Source organism: Xenopus laevis, chromosome 4S (assembly GCF_017654675.1).
Source record: "Xenopus laevis strain J_2021 chromosome 4S, Xenopus_laevis_v10.1, whole genome shotgun sequence".
In the NCBI taxonomy this organism is placed as follows: Eukaryota; Metazoa; Chordata; class Amphibia; order Anura; family Pipidae; genus Xenopus; species Xenopus laevis.
Genome location: NC_054378.1, coordinates 39,826,654 through 39,844,498, shown reverse-complemented (window position 1 = coordinate 39,844,498; position 17,845 = coordinate 39,826,654). Strand labels below are relative to the sequence as shown.

At 38.4% G+C, this 17,845-nt stretch overlaps 1 protein-coding gene across 2 annotated transcripts in view; it reads right to left on the bottom strand.

Moving 5' to 3' along the window:
- Nucleotides 1-820: 820 nt before the first annotated feature.
- LOC108715399 (CKLF-like MARVEL transmembrane domain-containing protein 4) overlaps nt 821-17,845 on the bottom strand; it is a 30,361-nt gene continuing 13,336 nt past the window's right edge. For both annotated transcript variants that reach the window (XM_018260489.2, XM_018260488.2), the window contains 3 exons: nt 10,957-11,133; nt 3,885-3,983; nt 821-2,548 (listed from right to left, as the gene is read on the bottom strand). In XM_018260489.2, coding sequence (XP_018115978.1) covers nt 2,375-2,548; nt 3,885-3,983; nt 10,957-11,133 — 450 coding nt within the window. In that variant the 3' untranslated portion in view covers nt 821-2,374. The remainder of the gene's footprint in view (nt 2,549-3,884; nt 3,984-10,956; nt 11,134-17,845) is intronic.

The following is a 17,845-nucleotide window of genomic DNA, read 5'->3' as shown; positions in this document are numbered from 1 at the left end:
TTTGCTATGACAAGGGATGCACCAAATCCAGGATTCTTTTTGGGATGCAGCTGTCACCCAGCCATTAATGCCATTTGATTTAAATGATCTGGACAACAGAAGATTTGTTTGCATCCATAATTATAACAGTTACCCCCATATGTATTAAATGGCACTAAGTTTGCCCAGGAGCAGCAACAAATAAGATGTTTGATTTTAAACAGGTGACCAGTAAATTCTACCTGCTGATTGGTTGCTATGGGTTACTGCTCCTGGGCAAACGTAGTGCCTTTTATTGCATAACCCCCTTAGTGTTCTATATATGAAACTAAAATATGTATTTATTATATTTAATTAAAAACACACAATTTTAAAGTCCACGGGAAGGTTTCAAATAAAATAAGAATTTGGTAGACAGACTTCTCAAGTTCTCCTCCTCTCACTGTAACAGTTTTATTGCCTTATATTCTGCAGTGCACAGCTCTATATTGGGTTGTTTTCTCATATGGTGATGAGAAGGTTAAAAAAACCGCAACCCTGCATAATCAAGCTAAAGATTTTACCTTATGTATGAGCACAGTCCTATGTATGAGCACAGTCCTTACTCTTGTTACTTCCTCTTCCCTAGTACAGGTAGGGGATCCATTATCCGGAAAACCCGTTATCCAGAAAGATCCAAATTACGGTAGGCCGTCTCCTATAGACTCTATTTTATCCATATAATCCAATTTTTTTTAAATAATTTCCTTTTTCTCTGTAATAATAAAACAGTAGCTTGTACTTGATCCAAACTTAAGATATAATTAATCCTTATTGGAGGCAAAACCAGCCTATTGGATTTACTTAATGTTTACATGATTTTCTAGTAGACTTCAGGCAGGATGATCCAAATTGCAGAAAGATCTGTTTTCCGGTAAACTACAGGTCCCGAGCATTCCGGATAACATGTCCCATACCTGTATATAGCTTTCCTCGACTAAGGCATCTTCAATTCAAAACAGTAAATTGCTGCTGTTATTGCAGTCTATGAAGAATGTCCCTGCCAGAAGAAGCAATGTAGCTGCTCATATCTATAGATGCAAATATGCACCCTAATTACCTAATTAAGTGTAACTTAAATTAGTGTATCTATTTACATTTAACATTAAGTTGCCATTATGATTTTAACATTTCGAGGCACATTTGTCAATTCTATGTGAGTTTTTAAAAACTCCCATAAATTCGAAATGTATTAAAAAAAATTGAATATTTTAAAACTCGGATGAATTAAATCGACCGAAAACTCAAATCGAATTGGATTTTTAAAAACTCTATTCGAGTTTTTTCTCCGAAAAAAACCTGAATGTCATGAAGGCTGCAAACAACTCCAAATTGATCCCTGCACCTCTCCCATTGACTTAAACAGCAATTCGGTGGCGAATAGACTAATTTAAGTTCTTATAGGCCCAGAGTATAATAAATCTCAAAAAACGAAGTTTTTAAAAAAAACTCGAATCGAATTTGAATAACTCGCTAGTCGAATTTGACAGTTTTGACCATAAACATTTTTTGAAAATTCGAATTTTCAATTCGACCCTTGATAAATCTGCCCCATTGTGATGTAATATAGATTGGGAATTATGTTTTAAGTAAATGTCCAATAACTGAATGTATGTAACGTGGCCTACATTACTTGCACATGTTTGCTGTACATCCCCGTACCCATACTCACAGTCTTTACCTCTAGTTATTTATATTCACTCTATCTGCACAAAGTTGGCCTTGACAATCCTATGTCTCACCAATGAGTGAAAGAGCAGATACAATCACAAACTCAAGACAATGTTGTGACACCTGGTGGCAAATTTGCTTGCTCATAGATAACGTACATACAGCAACCTTCTGCAAGTGAACAACCCTAGAAACAAAAATGTACTTGGCTCTGTAATTGGCCTTAAAATAATCAAACAATGCAGCTTTTCTCAGATTCCGTACCAAAGTGGACCCATAGAGAACTATTACAATCCTTACAAAAATGTCCTTGTTGCAAATAATTGCACCGATCAATAAATAACTTCCACAAAACATCGTTTTGGGAATGTTGAAATCCACTTGTGTCAATGATAGATTATGAAATTGTTCCTATATATATATATATCTCACAAAAATCTTTTTGGACTGCCCAGGGTGAGATATAAAGAAAATTGTACCCAGTTGTACTTTCCTAAAGTCAAAATACCAAGCAAACCTTCCTGTCTCCAGTAAATGTCATAACAGTTCATGAAGCAATGCTCTTCCTTTTAAACCACTGAACTTTCTGCCCAGGGTTAAATCCTCTGGTTGTCTGACCCTTAGTAAAAAACAGGACCAGCTGGACAGAAGGCCAGTCAGTTGAAATAAAGTGTGCAGAGTCCTATCAGGCATCTAGGCGCTGTATTTCAGGGCGGCAGTCTACATCACGGGATTCGCTGCGAGCTCGTATGTAATCACTTGTCTGATGGATGTTCTGTGATCTGTTACCGTCTTTCCATTTTCTAAGTGCCAGGACTGCATTCACCATGTAAGAAAGGGTAGCGAGGAAGCCAAATACCTTTAGGGAAGAGAAAATCACATCAACCCAAATGCACTCAGCAGATTTATACAAAGGATTTACCTACAAAAAAGTGACTTTGAAGCAAGGGGGGATGGGGGTCCAGGAGGGTAGAGGGCCCAGTAAGGCCCTTATTAGTGAGCAAATTCCAAATAGAAGAGGGGGATGCTGGTCAGTACGAATTTCAAACGAATTGTGTCAAATTCCTTTACAGTTGCTCTGTGCTGCAACTGCTACATGCGATCCAAAATTGAAGAAAGAAAAGGAACTCCAGCAGAATTTCTGCAAATAAACTTCAATTCCCAGTGGTGGCAAACAAGATGATTCACTTGAATACAAGTGATTCACTTGATAAAGGGTATTGTACCCGAAACATGTCGTGCTTGCCACCACTCAGAATTAAAGCTGATTTGCGGTAATTCTGCTGCAGTTCCTTTTCTTTCTTCAATTTTGGATCGTAGTGAGCAAATTCAACTTAACTTGGTAGAGCAGGTCAACTTACCAATGTTTTCGTTCCTATATTGAATTTGTTGTGGGGCCCAGTCACATCTAGTTAGGCCACTGGCTCTATTGTTGGTACAATCACCCCATGTGTTCTGACCACTCAAAAATATATAAATTCTGTAGCTCTTTATTTGTAATTAATGTGGTGCGTTGAACAGGAGAAGCTAAGAAGGCAACTCACAAATCTAAAGAATTCACCTGGGCAATGTAATACAAAACAGAACAAAAGATGTTTAAAATAACTAAAAATACTACAACGCCACTAAATACAAGTAACAACAATGTAATGTTAATATTAATAAAAGTACCAGCAGGGGGCAATAAAACTCAACATAAGTCATGTGCTATGGACCATTAAATTCCCTGGGACTCTATCTGCATTCTCTCTCATTATAAATTATTCTCTGTAACTAATTAACAGGTATTGATGTTAGACTGGCACGGCTGCAATTATTCTACAGTAACATTGTGCGGCTCCGATATTAAGGGAAACTGGATATTTGTGTAATCATTTTACCTTGGAAAGGAGAGTTTCAAACAAGGTTAACATGAATTTCTGTGGGTTATATTTAGAAAGTGTGATATGTTGTCCCATTACAGACAAAGAAGATGAAAGGTGTGGTGGTTTCGGGCACTTTTCTGGCACTGAAATAGGCAGCAGAGAAGTCGCCTTGTGTGCCATCAGCCCAAGTTTGATGGATGAGGGTTAGTGAGGTAAGAGTATTATAGACACACAATATATGTGATTGATCATGTAACGTGTCCTATGTATAAGGCTCTAGTAAACCAACAAGCAAAATTGCACAAATTACAAACGTATGATTTTTCTTACCGCTGCAGAAATTTCTGCCCCAGATTTGTGGTTCAGAGAAGCCAGAATCACAGAAGCAATGAAGAAAAATAAAGCACTTATTACTGTGTTCCCCAGGTCCTAAAATAAAAAGATGGTGATGATTATTACTATTATTTATAACATGTAATTATTAAGTAGCAACATAGTCTGCTGAACTATACAATATTTAAACAAACAATAACCAATACAAGAGGTGAAAAAAAGAGCTTCCCAAAAGAGCTTACAATCTAATAGAAAAGAGCTTATGTACATGTATATATATATATATATATATATATATATATATATATATTATACAGGTATGGGATCCGTTATCCGGAAACATGTAATAAAGAAAGCTCTGAATTACGGAAAGGCCATCTCCCATAGACTCCATTTTATCCAAATTTTAAAAAAAGTATTTCCTTTTTCTCTGTAATAATAAAACAGTACCTTGTACTGTCTACCAAAGATATGTGTAGAAGCTGTTTAATGTGTTTTAAATAAAAACCTCACTGTTTGTCCTTCATATGGAGGTTATATGAGAACACTTGCCAACGACATAAACAGTGCCACCTGCCAGCAACTTGTGCCATCATTTCCCTTCAACCCTTCACACAACCCCCAGAGCACACAAATGAAAATCTTATATAAAGGACTGCACCTCCTACTTCGTAATCTATTATTTTGCAACCTAGTGTATATACAAGCACTCGGCCTGCATAGTATCACACAATTACTTGTGCATGTGTTTGTGCTGAATTGTATTTGTAATCACATGCTCATGTTGTACATAAATATGCTCAAACAATGGCCAATGTCTGCTTCCTTTCAAAACAAAGTGAGTTATGGCAGGGATTCTTTACTCTCAGGATCAGACGAGCACTTATTTATGTAAAAGGGGATCAAAAACCAAAAAATGATTTGATGTAAGCTTAATATGAATTCCAATCATGCTCAGAAGACCACCCTGTGCACGTTTCTATCAATTAATTATGGGGAGTTCAGATCGCCTTAAAAGCACCATAGAGGAGGCCTGTTATTTGAACGGACAAAAACAGTTGTATGAAAAAATGTTAAACTGTTTGGGGGTAGAGAATTTCCTTTCTTTCACTTTGCAGCTTCTATGTTGCCTTTTATAATTTGATTAAGGTGGCAGGAGTCAGTATTAACGTCTGACTTGCATTGGCACTTTGGTAAGGTCCCTTGTGTGATGGGCTTTAACAAATTGTAGGCTGAAGAGAAATTTTTAAAGAGAAGGAAAGTCATTTTAGCTTGGGGTGTCAAAAGTTAGACACCCCCAAGTGATTGTATTTACTTCCCTGACACCCCAGGCTGGTGCTCCTATCAGCTAAAAACTGACCTGGGGTTCTGCCAGCACTAGGGTTGCCACCTGGCCAGTATTTTTACAGGCCTGGCCGATAAAAATGATGGTTGATCCTATTGTTATCAATAGAGAAAAAAAAAAAATATATAGGAAGGCCGGTATTTTTTTCCAGAAGAGGTGGCAACCCTAGCGAGCACCATCGAGCAACCATCTTCTCTGCTTCAAATTTCTCAAGGCAGACACATGCGCAGTAGAATGAAATAGCCGCTTTTTCACTAAAGTTCAATGATTCATGCACAGGCTCAAGAAGCAAGAAGAAGCAGGAAGAGACTATTGTTCCGCTGGAAGAACCCCAGGCAGTTTTATGCTGATAGGAGCACCGGGACAGGGTGTCACCAAGTAAAAAAAAAAAAGACTTTCATCCTCCTTGAAAAGGCTAGTATATAATTTTTTCCTCTAAACCTATTTCATTGGTTCTTGCAAGCAATTGTGATCTGGGGGAGGTAGAAGCCAATTAAGCAAATGATTCATCTACTAAGCCCCCCCCCCTTATAATGTGCTGCTCCTTATCTCAAATTCTGACAAAGACTGCAGCTAGAGGCAGCAAGGGGGCGTTTGTTTATACAGAACTTATCTCTATTTAATTTAATAGTTAAGGAAGCTAGCACACGAGCAGGTTCGGGGAGATTTAGTCCCCTGGCGACTAATCACCTCTTCTGCGGAGCGACAATCTCCCCGAACTGCCTTCCCCATGCCTTCCGCCTGCTATAATGAGAAAACGCCAGCGCCAATGTACTCGCGGCGCTTCGATTTCCGAAGTCATCCCACGAGAAAACTTTGGGCGACTTAGGAAATCGAAGCACCGCAAGTGCATTGGCGCTGGCGTTTTCTTATTATAGCAGGCGGAAGGCAGTTCGGGGAGATTGTCGCCCAGCAGAAGAGGCGACTAAATCTCCCCGAATCTGCCTGTGTGCTTGAACCAAAGACCAAAGTGCATCAAGTTCAACCCCTCCAAATGAAACCCAATATCCATACACACACCCCTCCATACCCTGACATAAATTATATATATATATACACATACTGTATCTATACTAACTGTAGAGTTTAGTATCACAAGGGCCTTTGCAAGTGCAAAGTACAGAGCCCTGCGGTACTCCACTAAAAACAATGGTCCAATTACAAAATGTTCTATTTACCACCACTGAGTTCTTCTTTCCTATCTGAGGATGCAGTCCTGGGCCATTAAAGAAGCTTATTCAATGTACCTTAATTAATCAATCATTGCTGTATCAAAAATCACAAAATTGTTTCTAAAATCCTAATGTCTCAATTGCACCTTAACCTTTACTTTGTAAACTCTAATTTGTAGGGCCCTCTAATCCTATTGTACTCTGTAACCCTTGTTTGTTATCCTCCATTTATTCCCTGTTTGTTATAACTAAGGTAAAGCACTGCGTATCTTGTCGGCGCTATATAAATAAATGATGATGATGTGCATGTGAAGTAGAGCAGAAGTTATGCTTTATGTGTCAAAGTTCCCAGGGTCTCAGCTAAGCCATTCTAATAAGTGTGGAGGTGCCTAACAGTCTAATTTCCATCCATATACAGTATCTACTAATGTTGATCAGAAAGGTAGCAATTACGTCTTTTAGTAAGGTTACATTTAGTAACTTAAGAGCAGATCTAAAGTAAGCTGATATGGTTGTCTGAACACTGGGTCAACACTTGCATTATAATTAGGGTTGCCACCTTTTCTGGAAAAAAAATACCGGCCTTCCTATATATTTAACTTTTTTCCCTATTAATAACAATGTGATCGACCATCATTTTTACCGGCCAGGTGGCAACTCTAATCATAATAGAGGCCTCTGCAACCCAAATACTCCCCCTGAAAATGCCTCTTTAAAACTAAAGGATTTTTCAACAGCTCTATGCTGAATAGTGAATATTTTGTTTTGCAGACCATTTTTGAAAAAATGTAAATTCTATTTTGTTGGCACTGCCAGCCACCTAGTGAACTCAGCAGGTAATGAGCTTTAGGAAGTTTTAATGTTTAAAACTTTTTAGCGAATGAAACATCATATGGGCCCAAGATCAGTTTTGATTATTTTCTTGTGGTCTTGCTGTGTTCAAAGAGCAACCCGAAAACCTGAGACAGAGAGGCAAATTTACTAAAGGGCAAAGTGACTAACGCTGGCGAAAATTCGCCAATGTGATGTCATTTTGGAACGGCCCTGGTGTAAATTCGCTAGTGAAGGAGACTCTACGCTACTTTGCACTCTAACGCCACAAATTTTCGCTCTGGCAAATGGACATAACTACGCAAATTCACGAAGATGCGGATCTTACTGAACGTTACCTCTTGCGCCAGACTTGCCTTTGCCACCTCAGACCAGGCGAAGTGCAATAGAGTAGATAGGAGTTCCTCAAAAAAAGTTGAACATTTTTCTAAGTCCCAAAAAACGCTGGCGACTTTTACTTTTTACAGTGTGATCAGGCTGAAAAAGATCGTAATTTTTTTTTTTGAGTTCGCTCCTTCCCTCCTACATTTCCCAACATATGGCACATAAACTATACAGTGGGCACATGTGTAGGGCAATATATCAACTCTATTTTATATTATCAAGGTTCCCTGGCCTTGTGTAGTGTAATGTAGTTGTCCATTGTACTTTAACTTCACGCCATATGCTAATTAGGCATCGCTAGCGTAACTATGAACTGCTTATCATATTATCGCTAGCGCAACTTTGCAAGCGTTCAGAACCCTGGACGCAACTTCGGATTTTCGTGAATTGGCGTTGTCCTGGCAAATCTACGCCTAGCGAAGTGTTGCAAAGTCAGTGAAGCTGTCGCAATTACGGAGGTTAGTAAATTTGCCCCAGAGAGCGCTGGCACTCTGTAGATGTGGCAGTCTAGCAAGTAACAAGCTATAAATGTCTATGTACTGCATTGTTTGCATGTGAAAATGTATGTTCTTGAATAGTCTTTGTCACGCTAATATGGAACATATTAGACAGTTGATTGGTGTTCCCAGTTCCTCTGTTGTGGGAAGGAGAATGTGAAAGCAGCAGTGCAAATCATGCTTGATGTGCACCTCTGTGTGTGTTCCTAGAGGGGCTGCAGGCAGGCACATGGTTTCAATCACATGTCTATCTGCAGGCAATAATACACTGTCATTCCAGCAAAAACAGCTAAATAAAAGCCCACATCACAGGCACTGGGCACTTCAGTTTCAGCTGACAATGGGAGAATCAAGTCAGCAGATTTTCTGAGCCTATTTTAGGCTCTGCTTTTTTTTTAACTCTTCAATTGCTGCATGACAGCAAAACTTAAATATAAAAAAAAAAAAGACACAGCAAAAGTGTAACTGTGGATGAATGCCATAACGGATTATTAACCTACTAGGAAGTAGCTATTATTACAATAATTATTACTGGTATTATTACAATGGGCTGGTAGAATGAATGTGAAACATTCCGCATGAGTGAAGCTCTGTTCCTACAATTTGAACATTTATGCTTAATCAATAAATCAAAGGCACTGTCAACAATACTAGCAGCAATAAACTTGAGACATATTTAAAAATGATGGCTTGTCCCATTTTTTGCCAGGAGTACACTGGTCCAGGGCTCTGGGAAACGTACAAAAAGGTGTTCAAATTCGACGACTCTTAGGAAAGCACAGTAAGAGGGTTCTATATTGTAAGTAAATATATAAATCATTTTTGGCACTTTTTTCATATATCCAGTGTGCTGCTGATTTCTTGCAATAGACTGGACATATTGAAAGTGTGATTGACCCCATGCAGCTTGGATCAGGCAGTTAGCAAAAGGTTTTTTTCTGAGATGAACATTCTGTATTCGTTATTGATTCTTCAGTTTGATAAAACTGTTGCTCTATGCACATATAGTACCCCTATGAACTGCATTAAGGTGCCTAAAATATTCTGAATTTAGTTTAAAGAAGAACTCAACTCTCCACTAATAAAAACCCCTACCCAGTACCCTACATAGTCCCAACTCCCTGCTCTCCCCCCACATAGGTGATAACACCTATAACTGCCCCTAATCCTTTACTTGCCTATAGGTGTAGAGTAAGAGCAGCGGAGCTCATGGGTGCCATATTCTGGCTCTTTGGATTTCTTTCTTCCTTCCCTTCGGCAATTTCCATCACTTTTGATGTGCAGTTGCTACGAACAGAAAGACTGCTCCAACTGCACATGCGCCAAAATGCTGCTTACTTCCTGAAGAAATCCAAAGAGCAAGAAGATGGCACCCACAAGCTCCACTCGCTTACTCTGCACCTATAGGCGAGTCAAGGATTAAGGGCACTTAAAGGTGTTATCACCTATGCGGGGGGGGGACTATGTAGGGTACTGGGTAGGGGTTTTTATTAGTGGGGGGTTGAGTTCTCCCTTAAAGACCAGGAACTGTGCAAAGGAAGCAAATCCCATAGTAAAGGCAAATTGAAAACAGAAAGACATTTTTGTTTATTACCCTCAGCAGGCTCAATTCTCTTGCTGCAAATTTCTCCTGAAGGAGTTGAGCACAGGGCCTTATTTATATTAAGGCACCCGAGGGCCTGTGAATAGGGCGGCAGGTTTTGGGGACCTATAAATTACTTTTTTGAAATAAAAAAAAAATCACCCAGCCTCTTCCACGGATTTCCATTGGAATTCTGGTGAAAGAGCTGGGGGGTGAGGGATAGGGGGCCGGGTTTGCAGAAGTGACGTCACGTGCACGACATAGGGGGCGCATTTAGGTCCGATGCCTAGGGCAGCATCGGACCTAAATACAGTTCTGGTTGAGCATATACAGCAGTAACATAACTAACCCCCGTGGGGCCCGGGTGCAGGCCGTGCATGCCTAACATGCACGGCCTGCAGTTCAACAACAGCAAATTCAAGTAAATATATTATTGAGAGGTTTTACAAATGCATTTTGAAAAAATGGTGGCAGCAGTAACAAAAAATGCTTTACAGATTTACTGAACTTGCCAGGTTGCCAAGAAACACTTTCTTGCAAGCTGCACAAAATTAACCTGCCAGTACCCTGCATAGGAAAAAAAGAAGACCCATTGTTTTCGTGTTCAACAAAACCCACACAATGTGTGATGGAAAGAGCACAAAATGGAAGAAAGTACCATAAAATATCCCACACTACCACCTAATTCTGTGATTATGGCAGAAATAGTCGATTTCTATCCTAAATCAAAATACACAACTTTACAATTTACACCACTTTTAACTTTGCAGTGGATTTTGTCGGATGATGATAGAAATCGTCATAAGCAATGTAAGTTTAGGATTAAGGAGAGTGTCACAGCTTCATAAATTTCACTTTCATTTTACCCCACTTATAATTATTTTAACTATTCTGGAGGTAAAACAAACAATATATTTTATAGTATAGAGAGAGATACTGAGTTAGGTTGAAAAAAGTCATACATCCATCAAGTTCAACCTATAGTTCCGTCTATATTTATCCTGCCTAACTGCTAGTTATTCCAGAGGAAGGCAAAAAAAAACATTTATAAAAATATTATATAAATGACTAAAAATCAATTAGCATTGTTCGGTCAGCAACACGCTAATTTTATTTTTGATGTTTTTGTAATATAGAAAAACATTGAATTGAATAATATTGGAAGTTTAACGTAAACATATATATTTTTATTCGAGATGACCATGCGTTGAGGTCATCATCATGGCCACCTGACTACACAAGCAAAACTGGGACTCACAGTCATGGTCCAGTTGATGTGAGGGATCCGGGTGTGGAGATTAAGGCTGAACAGGAGTAAAAGAACCCCAGTGACCACAAATGCGCTGCAGCTGACAAACTCAAAGAAGTAGAGGCCCTCACAAGGCGAACACTCCATGATTGTTTCAATGCTGATGAATGCAAAGAGGGACAAGACCTGCAAAGTAAATTGAAAACATGTTATACAAGACCCAGTATTAAAAATAGCATCAACCTATACTATGACCAATGAAAAAAAAAACCATAGTGGTTAATATTGCTACTGTGCAGCCCTGGAGTCCGGTTTTGAATTGAAATATTGTGAGGGTGAATTTATAAGTCGCAGTGACTCGAATAACCTAAACCAGTTTGGCATTCTTCTTTTATAAATAAACATAGGGTCCCATAGTGCTTTACTGTAGCTGCAATAACTTTCTTGGTCTAAAATACTGTACTGTGCATGTGAACAACTTCATACCTGGGAGAAAGCAGCAAAATTGAGTGTGCCTATAGCTCTGCTTTAATTTATTCCTGATATAAATGATTCTAGAATGTGACTTATAGGCAAATGACACTGCAAACTACTCTGGGACAGCACACAGTATTAATAAATGGTGGTTATACATTTTACGTATTTTAGAAAGAAAACATGAGAGCATGTAACAAAAAAAAAAAAGAGGATCACGACATATTCTTCATCTGTAATTTCTGCAGGGAACATTTTTGTCATTATGTGTGAAAGTAACTAAACTTTACTATGGCCAAAACATCCACTAAGAGAAATAATTTGGTGCACTAAAAACTAAATTAGGATGCACTGTGCCTTCCCAGGATCTTGTTGCCTTCCCTAGACTGTAAGTAAGGGCTTTAAGATTTGTGAGAAATTTAGTCTGGGCTGTCCAGCCATGAAGACTAATGTATTTGGAAACTAAAGATTGTGTGTGGTCTTAAAAAGTTACTGTCCACATACTCATAGGCAAAAGTGCCAGTGAGAGAAATCAATATGGTTCTTGGAACAGTTTGCTGTTTTTCTCTGCCATTATGATTTGGGGTTTCGCTGCTGCCAGAAAAGCTTAGGGTCAGCCCAAAAGAACTGTTAGACAGAGCTGCCAAATGTAAATTATACTCCTACAAACACAGATATTGCAGAAGGCAGCAGAATTGAAAAAGAGTATGATTATCTGGCAACACTACTTTCAGCATTGACCTTCAAATGAGGGTACATGTATGGGATCCATTATCTGGAAACCAGTTATCCAGAAAGCTTCAAATTACTGGAAGGCCATCTTCCATAGACTCCATTTTAATCAAATAATCCAAAATGATTTCATGGTAACAGATGCACATAATCCATAGTGGTGGCAAAACAATGCTATATGGTTTATTTAATGTTCATATTATTTTAGGCAGATTTAATCATGTTACTTTGTGGGGAAAAAAGGCTCCAGTTGATCATTTACTCACAATTAAATAAACCCTTCAAAACACAAATTCTTCCCAAATAGAGCAGTGGCTCTTTATTAGAAAGTTGTAGCTATTGTAACAATAATGTAGATGGGTAGTGGCTTAGGGCCTACTAACATAGCCACCAATACTTATCAGTTGCCATCACCTCAACCAAAAGGTGTGATGAAGGAAGCCTTTCCTATTTAAGACTGCAATGCCTAGTAAAAGTCTGTGCTACTGTTGTAAGATTCAAATTTCTCAGTAACTAGCTTATGTAGGTAGAAGAATCAGGTCGAAAGCCGCCCTTGGGAAGAGAGAGCATCAAAGCATTTGGTAGCACACAAGTTCAAATATTGTTAGTGTGACAGTTCTAGATTGGAGCTTCTCTCCAATACCACTGTTTCAGGCTTAACGTTTGGGGGAATACAGATAATCTATGTACAAGTATAGGATCCATTATCCAGAAACCCGTTATCCGAATTATGGGAAGGCCAAGTCCTATTGACTCGATCTTAACCAGATAATTCACTTTTTAAAAATGATTTGAATTTTTCTCTGTAATAATAAAGCAGAACCTTGTGCTTGATCCTAACTAAAAGATAATAAATATTTATTGGCAGCAAAACAATCATATTAAGTTATCCCTGAAAACTCCCATGCCTGTACCACCTTCTGCGCTATATATTTGAATTACTTGTATTGTTTCCTTTAATATTACATATTGGCTGATTGATTATAGATAGATCATTCATTTACTATATTCTGGTATGGAGATGCTTTAAGGCAGGGATCCCCAACCTTTTGAACCCGTGAGCAACATTCAGAAGTAAAAGGAGTTGGGGAGCAACACAAGCATGAAAAATGTTTTTGGGGTGCCAAATAAGTGCTGTGATTGACCATTTAGTAGCCCTTATGTGGATTGTCAACCTACATTGAGGCTCTGTTTGGCAGTGCACCTGATTTTTATACAACCAGAACTTGCCTCCAAGCCTGGAATTCAAAAATAATCATCTGCTTTGAGGCCACTGGGAGCAACATCCAAGAGGTTGGAGAGCAACATGTTACTCACGAGCTACTGGTTGGGGATCACTGCTTTATGGTATAGGCTTACATCTGATTCGCTTGAGTGTTCATTTGACAGTATTTGTAGATGTTGGCAAAAAAATAACTGTGATTTCCCATTTCTTTTGCCAGAACACAAATTGGGCAGGAGAATAATAATAATAAGAGTTGCTTAATAAATTACACATTTGTTATAAACTCTCCTCCAGTTCACCTCTCCGTTTGAGACAAAAGAGCAAGATTTTAGTAAGAAAACGTAGATCTCCAAGCTGCTGGGTTTTTTTTTTCTTATTAGTGAAGATGACAGAAGATGAAGGACAGGGGATGATCTTACCATAGATCAAAGTGCGTGTACTTCTTTCCATGCCTTGCATTGTGTTGTCTGGTTCTTTTTTGCCCAAATCAATGACAAATAAATAGCCAATAAAAGATTTCTCACATTTTAGTCAGTATTGTAAGATAATCGGTAATGAATGTTTTGTAGCTCTCAGGTTTGAAATGTAAGCTGCTCTCTGGTTGCTAGGGCTTAATTAGTTAATTGTAACGATTAGGTTGGAAGCCAAATTGGTAAAGAGGTGAAAAGAAAGATAAATTATTAAAAATAATAATAAAACTGAATTAAAAATAAAACTGAACTATCACAGTTAATTAGGTCCCGGCTGCTGGGATCAGAGATTCTTGACAATCAGACAGCCAGTGGTTTAAATAGATGTTACTGGGCCCTGCAGGAAATTCATTTTAGGGCCCCCAACCTATCCAGAGGTTGTCCTTTTTTACAAATATATGTTGAAATTGCTCATTAATTAGGGACTCATCTGGCCCCCTGTATCTCTGCCCCCCCCTGCAGTCACAGGGTCTGCTTCCTCAGTAGTTACGCCCCTGCATACAGCATTTTTAGTTCTAGACTAAAACAAAAAACAGAATAAGAATGCTAAAAATTAAAAAAACAAACAAAACACATTTTGAGCTAGTAATAAGTCTATTTACTGCATAAGGGGCTTTTCATCTGAAGGCTGGATGTAGCCCACCAAGGCATTTTTTTGGCTCCCAGTCTGCCCATAGATTATGGGGCCATGGCATGAAATAATTTGAAGAGCAACTTACTTCAGACTGTCTGGATCCAAAACAATTATGATTTTACCAACATATACCTGTGTATGTATATATATTTATGTAAGTATGTATTTACATAAAACCTCTGTACCTCTAAGTTATTAAGGCAATTCATTTTTGTCTATTTTGGTTCACTGTTCTCCTTTGAGGTCCAAAATGTATCAAGAGCTCCCAATGAGCTTATAACAAGGTTACAGAAATTAAATGTCACTAAAAGAATCTACGGTGGATTGCATAAAAAATACATTGTTCTAAAATAGTCAGCACAAATCTATACTGTTCATATAAAAGAAAACAATATAAAATGACTACACAAAATTGTATAAATGATAACACAAGTACCCAGAACAGGTAGTAATCCCTTAATTAAAACCAACCACTTCCCAGGACTAAATTATTTTGTTACTATCTAAGCATTATAAAATGGGGCACGTCCACCTGCTAAATAAAATGAATATATGTGTTATTTCACCAGTATACTTGGTATGCACCCATCAATTAAAAAAAAAAAAAAATATGATCAATTTAAGCACAATCTAAACACATTGTAGGAGTAGCATCTCCCTGTGGCATAACAGTGCACTGAATCAAGAACATGAGGATAACCAATCTGCAGTAACTGAAAAAACAACTCGTCAGTGGACTGGTGCTTCAAGTCAGAATATTATATATATACAGTATAGATTTTCTGCAGCAACATAAAGCTGTAACAGTTTTATGCAGTCTTCAAAATAATAACTGCAATAGCAGAAGGATAGTAGAGTCCTGTTTCAAGAGGGGCAGTCTACACTGACATACACCCCAACCACTTGACTAAATTATGTTGTTAGAACCTAAGCATAATAAAATGGGACACACCACATGCTAAATAAATATAATATATGCATTATTTCACTGGTAAAATAATGTATAGACCCATGCGCTTATGTGCATGATACAAAATATGGCTGTCCACACAAGGGGCTCCCTCACAGTGTAGGAGGCAGCACATCACTATATTAGTCTGCACCACTTTTGAGGGAAACAGTGAAACTATCATAGTTGCCCATGACTTGGTGTTCTAATTTTATGCCACTATAAAGCACTAATGGAAACCTGTTCTTTTTTTCACTCAACTCGCTTCCTTTATAAACAGGTTAATCTGTTCAGCTAGAGATAATGAACTCTGTGTAATCAGACTCCTACATTTCCTAAGCTGCAGCCTTTGTAATAAGGAGCCGTTTATTATACAATTTATTTTACCAGCTTCTTTGCTCCAACTAGTGACTAACAGAATAAAAAGTTGGAAAGTGGTTTCATTTTCTAGTTTTATACAAGAAATAAGGGAAACACATATATTTCTTAAAAAGAAAAATTATGCTTACCACTATAACATTCCCACTGAGCTCATGCTGAAAAAGGGGTATACATATTCCCTTTAACATTCTAGGAGGCACTATTTAAAGTTCTGCAGCATTTGTGTGGGCATCGTGCTGCAACAATATTGCAAAACAGGTATATGCAGCCCAATTAATTCCATCCGGGATGCGGCAACAGGATCTTGACAAACTAGAAATCTGGGCAGCTAAGTGGCAGATGAGATTCAATGTCATATTGTTTATTCAATGTTTATTACAATGTAATAAATGTAAAGTCATGCACCTGGGATGTAAAAATATACAAGCCACTTATACCCTTAATGGGACTGCACTAGGCAAATTCATAATGGAAAAGGACCTTGGAGTTCTTGTAGATGATAAACTTGGCTGTAGCAGCATCAAGGGCAAATAAAGTCTTGAGCTGTATTCAATTTGCGGGAGGAGGGGGTCATTCTTATACTGTAAACAGCACTGGTAAGGCCACATTTAGAAAATGTCATAAAGTTTTGGTCTCATTACTGAGGGGTGCAGAGAAGTGGCAACTAAGCTGGTAAAAGGGATGGAAAATCTTAGCTATGAGGAAAGACTGGCCAAGCTGGGGTTGTTCACGCTGGAGAAGAGGCACTTAAGGGTTGATATGATAACTATCTATAAATATATAAGGGGATCATATAATAATCTCTCTAATGCTTTATTTACCAGTGGGTTTTTCCAGCTGACGCAAGGTCATCCATTCCAATTAGAAGAAAGGAGGTTCCGCCTAAATATTCAGAAAGGTTCTTTTCACAGTGAGAGCTGTGAAGATGTGGAATTATCTCCCTGAATCAATTGTGCATGATGATACATTAGATAGCTTTATGAAGGGATTGGATGGCTTTTTAGCAAGTAAGGCAATACAGAGTTATGGAAGACAGCTCATAGTACAAGTTGATCCAGGGACTAGTCCGATTTTTGCCATTTTGGAGTCAGGAAGGAATTTTTTCCACCTCTGAGGCAAATCTGGATGAACTAGCAGTTAGGCAGGTTATATATAGACTTAAAAGGTTGAACTTGATGGATGTGTTTTTTTTCAACACAACTTACAATGTATATGCACCAGGATTTAAATCTATCCTGAGATATAGGACACAACAACAATTACAACGTTACCATAATAAATCGGGCGATTCAGGGGAAGACACATACTTATGCACAGATGATGTGATGCCTCTACGTCAGAACAGATATCCTCCAACTAAGACATACCTGGATGAAGTAGAACTAGTGGATGATACAAGAAGGTCAAAACTACTACAGCCAGGAAAAATATGTGAAACAGGAGAAGAGGGATTGGAACAGGAAGAACGACCGACCCTAAAGAAGACCAGAAGAGGAGGGAAACGGTTCCAGGGAAAGACCCTACGGACTGAGAACCAATACGAAGAGAAAAGACAGGATATACTAAATGTTGTGAACCCCACCCACCATTTTAGCCTATTTAACACCCTCTTAGATGTCTACAAGTTTGCTGGTAAATTAAACTATTAAAATACACTTTGGGCCAGGTGGGATGGGTACAGACCATAACGGCCAGAAGAAATAATATGGGACTAGACAGTGGGATAAGGAACCAGTCATGAATAGCACATTTATGGAATATTGTTGTTTGACTGACCTACAAATGTTGGAACAGGAATCCATCAGAGAGATCACTTTAATGGAGGACCTAGTGGGTAGATCCCTGCTAAATAAGAGAATAAATTCAAATTTCTATCCTGCAGTCCAGGTGTTCCTCAATGGATATGTTTCAGGACCTTGTGGAATATGATCTGAAGAAATTGAACCTCAAAGGTTCCCAAAGAGGACCGTGCAACATATCCTTTGAGGAACGACAAGCACTTAAAACATTGAAAGAAACTACCTCCATCATTA